A 12,420-nucleotide genomic window follows, 5' to 3' on the forward strand; every position below is an offset into this window, starting at 1 on the left:
AGAAGACCTTAAACTTTCTACTCAGTCCTTTTATACTACTATTTGGTATTTCTTTTTAGAGCACAAGCTGATGCAACAAGATAAACTCAGTGTCCTTTTCAAAAAAGCATTACTTCTCAGCTCCCTTTTACATGAGAATTCACCATTCCATTCATATCATACCTACACTTCCCTTAGATTATATGGGAAGAATCTACCTCACAATCTTTTTCTACAATTTTACAGTTTTTGTTATTAGGAGAGAAAGTGAAATCTATGTATGTCACAAGAACTTGTTTGGGTGCATCTCCCAACTTTCCTTTTCCCTTCAATAGCCACTGCAGTCACTTCCTCTATGAAAAAAGCACTATAGAATACAGTAGCAAAAGGATATCCTCACAGTTTTACCCAACCAAAAGAAAGCAATAGATCATCCTGTTCCTGTGACACAATTCTAACAAGATTTAAAACACAATAGAAAATACATAATTTATAACTTCACTTGGACTTACCCGTGGACTGGCTATGCACAGGAAGGACGGCAGCTCAGTCACCTGGCAGCACCGTACACATGAGGTAGCTGATCTCCTTCGATGTATGACATGATCTGAATAGCCAGTAACTGCTTTACAGTGGCTACTGAACACAAGGTTCTAAAAACAAAATTAAAATTGAGAAGTTATTACGTTTCTAATCAAAAACTCCTCTCAGATCCTGTAATCACCTATGACAAAGACAGAAAAAGAACACTCCAAGTATTTTGCTTGGAAAGAGGGAACTCTACACATCTGCAGTGACAATGTACAAGATCTCCGAGCAACATCACAACATTCTAATACAGAAATGCCTCAAATCAGCATAGCTCATATCCATATTTATCTTTACATTCAGCTGGAACTAAAAACCATTTTTTTTCCTGCTTTTTTGAATCCTCTGATCTTGGCTTTTATAATGAAGGAATATTCCAGTAGAATAACTCTCAAGCTATTTTCTAGCTGCTTCTTTATTTATTCTGAAGTATGGGAAAAATGAAATCTGGCACAGAAGATGACACTACATTACACTGGACAATCTTTAGACATTCATTTTTTCCAACTTTTTCTTCCCTTCCAGTGCAAAAAGGCTCTGAACATTATCCCCAAAACTTTCCTGGTGTTGCACAATTACTGACACATGAACACACCAATGTGTAAAACTTGGAATTTGCAAGAGGATTGATGTCCTTTTGATATAGAACAATATACTGACTGCCCCTGCTGACAAGTGGGAACCATTCAGTCAACACTAAAGTTTAAATCAAGGACAGCTCTTTGAAGATGCCCAACTATAGAGAAAAATAACAGACAACAAAACTAGATTTTCTTTGTGTGCATCAGTTATATTTCCTTTATCAATGTTAATATCTGCATCAAATGATGAAATTAATCGATTATAGACTAAGCAATTTCTGCTACTTTGTTTTTATTCTAGCTCTTCTACACTCTTACCAACCAATAGTTATACCCAATGTAATCACAGTAACAAGAACATGAGATCATTATTCTGAATGCTACAGGAAACAAGCAACAAAAAACAAACATTAAGAAGGAAACTTCTTGCTGCTGTTAGATCACAGAACCTGCCCTTCAGACAATTCTAGCAGTTCACTTAAGTAAAATGTGAACAGCACCAAAAGCTTCAACATTATTCTGCCCCAGATCCTACTGCACCAAAATTCACCACATTCTACTTCTAATCGACAGGAACTCCCAATTTTCTAAAATTCCAGTGTCTGAAACCCTACACATCAAGCCGTACTTCGGAAAGTTTATATCCAGAGTATCTCAAAAACGTTAGAAAACATCCAAATAGCCACAGCAGTACCCCAGCATGGACATTCCTGGCCCTATTTCCAGATGCTGATGCATTGAACGAGAAGCAGATGGTTAGCATACAGGTGACTCCACTTGTCCACATCAATACACCATCAGCAGATCTTTACATTGATTGGGTTAGTTCACAGTTCAAAAGAAGAAAACAAAAGAAAGTAGTGTAATAAGAATTACACTAAATGAAAGAGAGATAAGTAGAATAATTTGGAACATCCTGACATAGGAGATAACTTGCTTTACTGTTCATAAGTGCTCTGATCACCTATGAAATACAAACAACCCTAGCACATAAGCTGATCTTTCAGCTGTTACCAGTGGGACTTGCGATCAAGCAAAAAGTTCCAACTCTAACTGAATATCTGCTAACATAATATCTGTATGGAAGATGTCTGAAAAGGCTGATGGTAGACACTGACACTCAGCAGGGCAAAAAAGCCCTGGTCAAAGCTTGATCCACATGGGATAACATCATCCTAAGCAGGCTCTTACTTAGCTGCAACTCTTTATAAGTAGCACTATCTTAAGCAGAAATTGCTTCACATATTCACTCCCACATCTAACAGAGCCCCTTCTGCTTGTTGGCATAACTGCATGTTCAGAAGTGAATCAAGATGAAAATAAACCCTTGCTCGCCCACTCCATGTTAGTTCTGTGATCCTTCCCATCAGCTAGTAAAGCAGACTGTGCTGAAATAGCATAGTGCACAGTGCAGGGCTGGGGATACACAGCTGTGGACAACTTACACATGTGAGTACCAAAAATTCAGCTACATATAAAATCAGAGAACAAATTCAGCAGACAGAAAATAGTCGCAGCTGGCTCACTCAGGTATCTGAGTGCAAGGGCACATATCAGAGGAGGCAGGATCCAGCAGCTAGAGTAAAGAAATGAAAACAAGGGTCACAGAAGAGTGGCTTCTCTTAGCAACAGCAAGCTATTAGTCAGACTCCGAAGAGCTTCTTTAGGTTAAAGTTCATTTCCTCCCTGGCCCATATACAGGAGGTATAGCTGGTATTAGAAATACACAGGAAGAAGCAAAGAAAAAACTTCCAAGAAGGTATCCAAAATAAAAGTATTATTTTTACAAGCAGACAATATTAGAAGCAGCTCTTGTACAGTGGAAACCAGCTTGCCATCGGTCACCAATGTGAAAAAGCCTGGATAAGGTTACAGAGCAGAACAGAAGCATGGCTCTAAAATGGCAGTACAACAAAGCTAAGCACACACACAGAGGAGTGTTAAAACAAATATGCATGTATGTGTCTACTGTAACCAAGCAATCACAGTAATTGCTGAAAGAGGCTTTCCTATCTAGCAGACGGCAGCAAACAAATATGGGATATGGCTACCAGCACTGTCCTAAGCTCATTAACATCCCTAAGATTTTACACAAAGAAAACGAGGAAAGCAAAGGAGAAAAGGGCTCATATGAACAGATCAGATTTCATATTAATTTCAGTCAACACATACAAATCAATACACATGTGGAGATGCTAAGGGGAATGAACAGACAACACTGCAAGGGACTTCTGTGCTTATGTGAAAAAATTCATACCATCTTTAGACAGATGTTACTTCAATTTTAGATTGAACCATTAAAAAAAAGGTTTGTTTTTTTTTGTCTACTGACTTATTTTCATAGTTTGCGTCTTACATAGGAAATGCTGACCTGAGCAGTTAAGAAAAGCCTTTCCAGATTTATACCATTTCCTTTTTCCTCTGTTTCTTCCCTCCCCACTCCCTGTATGTTACTATCTTGCAAAGCCCTAGATGAAGCCTCTGGGAGTTTTACATGAAAAATTTCTCAAATTTGGGCCAAGTTTTAAAAAAAGTGTCCTGTTAAAAGAAAGAAACATGAAGGACTACTTGTTTTTCTATACCAACTTTCGTTTTGCACATTTTTAAGAAGCTCTATACATAAGCCATCTGGAAAATTCTGCAAAGGTAACTTATTTTAAAGTGATCTCAAGTAGTAATTTCTCCATAATAAGGTTAGAAAACTTCTAAGGAATCCTTCATAACTGTAAGGCTAAACTTCCTTTCTCCTTACTGGGGCTATCACAAATGTGCTGTACTGCACAAGCTTATGAACTTTACTCCCCAGCTGGTTGTTTTTCTGTGAAACACGATTTATGACAGTCGCAGCCCTGGGAACCCCAGAGACACCAGTAAGAGCTTCATGAATCAATCCAAATGATTTATTTGCAGAAACAAAATCACACATCTAAGACCTTCCAGACTGTGGTACAGGTGAGTCTCAAGTCTATCCACTTATTTTTCATTCCATTCTTAGTATTAAAAGCTAGATATGCATATTCCACATCTATAATGTAAGCCCACCTTCTGCTTTGTAAGAAACTATAACAGTTTTTATTTCAACACTTACATATGCTAACCCAATGGATTAATTATGGCCTACAATGACATCATCTACTTTCCTTCTGTTAGGCTGCAACGTTTTCCACAACACACAAGTTTTCCTTGGCCATACTCAAGAGAGGACAGAGCTACAGAATAGTTTCAGAGATACAAACAATACACAGACAGTACTCAAATGGCTAAATACAACTTAAAAAAATATTTTGCAAGCAAATCCTCAGTTCAGACATTTTATCATGCTAGATAGGGAATCACAGAATATTTAAACACCAGTACAGGCAGAGTTAATTGGCACACACACTCACTTGGCTTGATCTTTGTTTGATAACTAGGAGAGCTCATTTTATTGGCTTTGCTGTTAACGATGCAAAACATGACACCAGGCTCAAGGTTGGTTTCCTACTGCTTACATGTCTTCAATTTCAACTTCCTCCACACGCTATTCAATTGAATTCTGGCTATCTCCTTTCCCCTTGCAGACTCATGAAGTGAAGCAATATTCCCCAGAGAAATGTGGCAAGATCTCATTGTTTCAGAAAAGATTTTTTCACTGCAAATATAACTGCCACTAAAGGAGAATTTCAGCTATATGCTAGCTGGTTTCCTGACCCTAATGCTAATCTTTCTTTGATTTTATTTTCCAATGAAACAACTTGATGGAATTATAACTCAAGAAATCAACAACTAGATCGTGACAAAACATTCACCCACATCCTAGAGTAAGGCTTAGAGAAAATGATCTTGCATTACACAGTAAAATGAACACATTTGTAATCTACTAGCCAGCAACAGAAACAAATGTCAGAGTAGAAAGATGACCATCGATAATGCCTGTCTACCAGCTCCAAAACATTGCTAGACTGAATGAAGCCTCCAACTATCCCAGTTGCTGCAACAATGTACTGAATTTGAGAAACAGTAGTTTCAGTTAGTTACAAAAAACTTGCAAGCTTACACATAGAATCTGCCTCCAACAAATGAAGAGCTTAGTTCAGCTATTCCAATAATATTTTTAAGACTTCTAATCGACTAATTTATTTTTATGTAGCAAGTTTTTAAATGTATTGCTATACAAGAGGAAGACAGAAGTCAAGCTATTTTTCTGTTCAGCACTCTGAACTTCATCTAGGAGAGAGAACTAATAAAGTTATCTTGTTTCTAATTTTATGTTTCCTTCTGTTTTGTAACAATAAGAAGTTCTCACCATTCTTCCCTCATGGGGATTTGCTTACATCTCCACTTTGCTTACCTGCAGCAAAGTGCAGCTGTGCAAGTTAGGGAAAGACAGTGGGAAATTTACATCAAGCAAGAAATCCTTGTTCTTGAGACAGTGTGAGCCCTGCTGTTTCTCTCTTTCTGGTTCCATCCAGGAGCGCAAATGATGGAGCCTGTAGGAGGCTTTCAGAGACAGGAAAAGAGCTAACCATCTGAAACAAACCACAGCAGACACATTTATTCACTATTTTGTGAAACAAAAGCTTGAATATATTTAACAACAATAATTTCACAACTGGTTTTTGTTTTTTTCCCAGAAATTTAGGCTGACAGTGTTCTGGCTTGAGGGCAATCATTTTCACTAGACATCTGCCAATTATACTATTCTTATTTTTATTTTTTCTAAAATGGCTTAAATTGAACCCAAATGATGAAATTAGAATACACTTGGAAGTGTACTTGGAAGTACACTTCATTTAAAAGGGTCAAGTCCAAGTTAGCCACTACTTCCAAAAATTGCATTCTGACTTCTCTGTAAATTATTCCATGTATGTATTGCTCACAGCAACCTGTATAACAAATGCAGAATTTATCACAAAGATCAGAGAAATTTGTACTGCTACTAAAACACAGGTGAAAAACCAGGTGTCCAAAATAACTGCAACAATAAGAGACTAAAACAAAGCCCTAAAGAAAACACCTTCATTTATTCATATATTCTTGCTTTTTATCTTAAAATTCTTACAGCCACTACTAAATGTCAGCCATAGTACTGTCACTTATGGAATACACCATCTTAAACAGATTCACTTCCCTTTCCAAGTCAAGACAGCTCAAAATGTTAAAAATCCACCATTCTCAGCCTGTACCATGGAATTCAAATTTATATTAAAAACAGGACACGTGGAGAAGAGACAATATGAACTGGAGTTGACGAACAACTATCACAGTGCAAGCCTATTCCACATATGTTAAATATACATTCAAGTACAACTGATGAGCATTACAGCAAAATGTTCTTTAGAAGTCTGGATTTTGTACTTCATAATGCCAACAACCTACAGCGTGATCCTAAGCAGAAGTATCTTAACAACATCTGTATTTTTCCTATAATTATTAAGAGAGGGAAAAATGTCCTCACCTGGCTAAATGTCCCTGATTCATGAGGTTTGCCATTTCTGCTGGCGAGACATCAATAAACCGGAGGAAAGAGAAACAGCTTTCTTCATTGATGCCTGTGTCACAGAAATACTGAAGTTAGGCCAGGACATATTACAGACACCCAACAATGTGTGCTAAAAACAATGAATACACTTCAACTGTGGTAAACTCCATTAAAGATACACATTCTCTAATACAGAAGATCTGAGTGAATAAACAGGAGATCCTAATTTAACCCAGATCTCTTAGAAATTCTGAAAAATACATTTTAATTGCTGTTTCCCAATTCCAAGTTACAGTTCATTTTCCAGTCTGGGCAAGAGAAGCATATTTACAAAGACAGAAAAACGTGCTATCAGTAAAGACATTTATTTGACCTACAAGGAATCAGCAGGCAGTTGTGCATTTGCTAGTGTGACCACAAATCTCCCAGAGAGCTAACCAGAACATACACTCTGAAGGACAGTCTGCCAAACATACTCCCTCTCACCCAACCAGTGAGTCAAACATGTTGGATGGAGATGTAGGAACCGGTACAGGAAAGTGAGTGAGTACAAGGATAAGGATGCAACAGGTACAGTGGAGAGCAGGGAAGACATGTCCCACTGTTAATTAATAAAGCTTTTCAGGTCCATCTATGTGACCTTTATTTCCAACATTATTCATGTACTTTTATGCAACTTTTTATGGAGTTACAGCATCGGTGCATAAAGGAAGAGCAACAGACACATCTGCAAAGCGTTTGACACTGTTCCACATAACACCCTGGTCACCAATCTGAGAAAAATGGATTTGATGGATGGACGACTCGCTAGATAAGGAATTGGCTGGATGGTCTCAGTCAGAGAGTTGTGGTCAGTGGCTCAGTGTCCAAGAGGAGAGAGGTGATGAGTGGCATTCCTCAGGGATCACTGTTGGGACCGGTGTTATTTTATATTTTTGTAGGTAACATGGACAATAGGATTGAGTGCACCCTCCGCAAGTTTGCAGATGACACCAAGCTAAGTGGTGCAGTTGACATGCTAGAGGGAAGGGATGCTATCCGTAGGGGCCTGGACAGGCTTGAGAGGTGGGCTCATGCCAATCTAATGAAGTTCAACAGGTCAAGTGCAAGGTCCTGCACGTGGGTTGGGGCTATCCCAAGCACAGACAAAGGTTGGGTAGGAAATGGTCTGAGAACAGTCTTGAGAAGGATTTGGGAGTGTTGGTTGATGAAAAATTCAACATTGAGCCAGCAATGTACGCTTCCAGCCCAGAAGGCCAACCATATCCCGGGTTGCATCAAGATAAGTGTGACCAGCAGGTTGAGGGAGGTGATTCTGTCCCTCTGCTCTTATGAGACCCCAGCCAGAGTACTGCACCAAGTTCTGGGGCTCCCAGCACACAAAGGACATGGAGCTGTTGGAGCTGCTGGAGGACCTTCCCTACGAGGACAGGCTGAGAGAGCTGGGGTTTTCAGTCTGGAAAAGAGAAGGCCCCAGTGGACCTTATAGTGGCCTCCCAGCACCTGAAAAGAGTCTACAGGAAAGCTGGGGAGGGACTTTTTAGAAGGGCATGTAGTGACAGAATGAGGGGAAAAAGTTTTAAACTGGAGGAGGGTAGATTCAGACTAGACAGTATGAAGAAATTCTTTACTGTGAGGGTGGTGAGACACTGGAGAAGGTTGCCCAATGAGGCTGCAGATGCCCCCTCCCTGGAAGTATTCAAGGCCAGGCTGGATGGAGCTCTGAGCAGCCTGGTCTAGTAGGAGGTGTCCCTGCCTATAGCAGGGAGGTTGGAACTAGATCTTAAAGGTCCCTTCCAACCCAACCCATTCTATGATTCTATGTTTAACTTCTACACAAAAAATTATATATCCAAAATAATTTTCCCTTTATGGTACCTGAGAAAAAGCCTATTATGAATATCAAATAAGCCTAATACAAATATCATTACACCAGAATAATTAGTAAGACACTCCAAATCTAGGGAGTTATAGATGAGTGCAGACTGTTTTTGCTGCACCTGGTTCTTCTTATTTGAAAAGTTTTGCATGACTAAGTAGGTCCACACTAACAGACTTCAGCAGAGTTATACAGCCAGGATCTCTTCTGCTTTTTTCTCCTAAAACTTTCCCCACTTGAGAAGCTGAGCAATCTAGCTCACTCCTTATAGTAAAAAATATTCACTCTTCTATAATGACAAACTGTATTTATCAATATTAACTGATTATTTAGTTTTCTGTTTCTCAGTTAGATCCCAGGTCATATGCATTCTCCTACTTCTTACTTGAAATAAATTAGCAGTGTAACACACACTACAGATTGTACTAAAATGAATCCAAGATTTCGCTGAATTCTCACATTAAACTGAAGAGGCAGCATTAATCCACTAAAGTAACCTTAAAAAAAATACAAGGTATAGGAGAAGAGTTTGAAGTAAGATTAAGCAGAGACTAAAGTCTGTAGAACATCCTTCCACCTGCTTCCATACTCTCCTTACATGAAAAATACAGGTTGACTTCTCTTCAGGTACAAAGCTTAGAAGAATTCTAACAAATTCCAATCAGATTATCTCAGAGGACAAACTGATCTGACCTTTCAGTTCTGTTCCTAAATAACATTACACCACACATACAAGCGTGTGACCCAACTTGCTTCCCAGGACCATAAACATACCCTTCCTATGGAAGAGAGACTGCTGGATGTGGTCTGGTGCAAATGGCGAAAGTAAAACCCGTAACCACCTGAAAATGAAAGCAACAAAACAAACAAAAGCACTAAGAAGGTGTTAATGCATATAGCATTCAATTACACAGCAAAAAATGTAAAGTATTCAGTAATTCCATTTTTTTGTAAGTATTCCTGCACTCTGGATAACTGGAACTGCATAGCATCAGCAGTGCACGTGCATTACTGTTAATGTGACAGTGAGAAACACCACTGTTTTTTTGAACTGCGTTTTATGCTGCAGAACAGTTAGTCACATCTTTAAACATGTCTTTTTCATCTCTGCCTTGAGCATTCTCAAACTGATTATAAAAACAGACTTCTCAGGAACTGCCAGTCAGAAAAATCAGCCAAGTGCACTCAGGCAGCTTCTACTCATCCAAGGGAAGCATTAAAAGCTGTCAGTGCACAAGTACATAGAATATATCGTGTCACTACATGCAGATACTGATAGCTTCTGTACACATGAAAAACCATTGAAGGGAAAACATTTTTTTTTCTAAAATTCTGTTACAGATAGTTCCATTATACATCATCAGCAATAACTCTGAATTCCTTTTACTTGCTTTCTTATTTAATCAAAGGTATACTTGATGGTCAGAATTCCAATAAGAAGGAACACCAGATATAAGATGTTTAACAGCTGTGTAAATGAAAGAAAACTAGGAATGCATTGCTTGGCAAACACTGTTTAAGTTCACCAGGTAACAGTGTTAATTAGTGCTTACAAAGCTAAAATAAGTCTACATCATACTACTAAATATACAAAGTTGGAGAGGAAGTGGAGTTGCTTGCCTGTCCCGTGAGTGGTTGAAGACCCTGATCTGTCCATGACGGTAGATGAACTTTGAAATTGGGTATGGCTTTAAGGAGATGTGAAATGGAGACCAAGTTTCTTGTCGCTCAAATAGCTCCGGGTGATTGCACACCTGTAAGAAAGGGAGCACGTCAGACATAAAGAAGAGATGAATTCAGGCTAATGCAATGTTTACATCCCAAGACAACTATCACTACTGCTCACTCTAACATTGGCTAGAATTTCACAGCCATTCTGGTACATTTGTTCAAATTGAACACTGCATCATAGATTTTCCTATTATTTCACAGCTATTCCCTCTCTTCCCCAAGGAAATGATGTCTTCAACAACCAATATGGAACCAGATGCAAGCAGCATTTGCCTGAAGCTCTTCTACCCCAACACTGTGCAACATTGCTCCAGAAAGACAACAAATCACATGAAAATTCGCATGCCTATGCCATAAGTTTTTTTATATGATGTTTTCTAGAAGTTGTACTTTAGCTGTGAGTTAACAATGGAATATACTTTTAAAATTATTACTTAAAATAGCCTTACCTTCCTGAACTGCATGACTAGATTCATGAGACTACTAGTAGTGGTCTGTGCTTGCTGAGTAGTGCCCATTGAAGATTGCAAGAGGTCATCAATAGAGATTTTATTTTTCAGGGCTTGATACAACAGCTTCTGTCGACTTGTCTGCTGGCAGTACATAAGAATCTCAATCTACAAAACAGTAATGAAGTTTCAGTTTTTTCTCTCTCAGAGGCAGAGCACGACCAGATCAGTACAAAGAAGGGAAAACTCATATTAAGTAAATCTTAGTGTTCTCAAATATATATATACAGACAGTTGTGTTCATATCTGTATTTCAGGATGGATCCTGAAGCCTGGAAAAAGGCTGGAGCCTGGAAAGCAATTAACCTGCAGCTGTGTTTCAGAAAGCTTAGTTAACAATATGAGACAGAACTTTACAAGTACATGAACACAACCAAGACAACAGTCCTAAGAAGCTGTTGAAAACACCAGCTGCAGCTGAACAGCTTAAATTTTGCCCTCAGTTGTGCTATTCTATTCTTAAATGTTACCAATTTGGAGTCATCATGAACAGATGTCAGGAACCCACGATAAAGACAACTAATAGGTCACATAATAACAGTGTTTATGAGAAGAGTTCCACTTTTGAAACTAACAAGTACATCAAAAAAAGCAAGTCTCTTAGTCAGTAGTCCCAAAACCATGAGACACACTGTTCACAAGTCCATCCAGCATCACTAAGAAGAAATTACAACCCAAGAGAGAAGAGCCCGATGTTGCCATTATGCATATCTTGCTCAAGACAAGCAAGCAAAGAGTCCTAAATCTATGCCAAATTCTTCACGAAGTTCACCCAAACACTGCTGTATTAATCTCTTTCACCTCAGTGATGCTACTGTCACCTTAAACAGACTTATTTTTTACTTGTAATAGTGAATGCTTACCCCAGAAGAAAAGAAAAAAAAAGTTTAGGGGTTCTTAAGTTGTATTCATGCCTAATGACATTACTGGAATGTGATGCCAGAAGCAGGTCTGTGAAAAGTCTACAACCAAATTTCAGGTTACACAGGGACGAATTAGCCTGTAAAAAGCAGATGTGATAACAGAACTATGACAGTAAAGCTGAAATACTCCAATTAAGGATCAATACTTTTTCTCACCTTATCTGACAGTTCATTTTCCACATCTTTCTTGATTCTTCTCAACATGAAAGGCTTCAGGATCATGTGTAAGCGGGATAGCTGGTCTGAAACACAAGGGAAGAGGAAAAATGAACAATTACTTCACCAGAGAAGGAAACCACATTGTGTCCTACTACTTACTGCTCAGCCAGTTCCCTAATATGAGTTCTTGAAGCACACAGTTTGGGTTATTTAAGAACTCTTAAAACCTTCATCTTAGTGGCAAGACCCAACTGTGCTGTGTTCTATTCCAATCAAAAATTACCTATATTATGTAGGTAGATTTTTCAACATAATTATCCCTTGAAACTTACTGTGAAACTTATTCTTTTTTTCCAGCAAATAATTTTTATACTTCTCTTCTGAAGCTCAAAAGGTGTTCAGTGCTTTCTATCCTTTTCATTTAGAGAGCTTGTAACATATTCTCAAGGCCTACAAAACGATGGGCTCTAAAGAAATTTACAATAATTTAAGTATTTGTTCTCCTGCATTGCTAAGTAGGAGGATTAGACAGGTATCAAGCCAACACCTTCACCACGTGTTCTTCTGTTCACTATGCGCGATAAAGTCACAAACAAAAATTTTGACAAAT

The 12,420-nt window shown here is 38.5% G+C and overlaps 1 protein-coding gene across 5 annotated transcripts in view; it reads right to left on the reverse strand.

The window, feature by feature from the left end:
• Nucleotides 1-12,420, reverse strand: part of INO80 (INO80 complex ATPase subunit) — a 61,951-nt gene that overhangs the window by 24,961 nt on the left and 24,570 nt on the right. For all 5 annotated transcript variants that reach the window (XM_052692947.1, XM_052692945.1, XM_052692946.1 and 2 more), the window contains 7 exons: nucleotides 11,808-11,893; nucleotides 10,669-10,836; nucleotides 10,109-10,242; nucleotides 9,263-9,330; nucleotides 6,586-6,679; nucleotides 5,479-5,656; nucleotides 492-632 (listed from right to left, as the gene is read on the reverse strand). In XM_052692947.1, coding sequence (XP_052548907.1) covers nucleotides 492-632; nucleotides 5,479-5,656; nucleotides 6,586-6,679; nucleotides 9,263-9,330; nucleotides 10,109-10,242; nucleotides 10,669-10,836; nucleotides 11,808-11,893 — 869 coding nt within the window. The remainder of the gene's footprint in view (nucleotides 1-491; nucleotides 633-5,478; nucleotides 5,657-6,585; nucleotides 6,680-9,262; nucleotides 9,331-10,108; nucleotides 10,243-10,668; nucleotides 10,837-11,807; nucleotides 11,894-12,420) is intronic.

The sequence above is a fragment of the Tympanuchus pallidicinctus genome, unplaced genomic scaffold (genome assembly GCF_026119805.1).
Source record: "Tympanuchus pallidicinctus isolate F22 unplaced genomic scaffold, pur_lepc_1.0 scaffold3, whole genome shotgun sequence".
Lineage (NCBI taxonomy): Eukaryota > Metazoa > Chordata > Aves > Galliformes > Phasianidae > Tympanuchus > Tympanuchus pallidicinctus.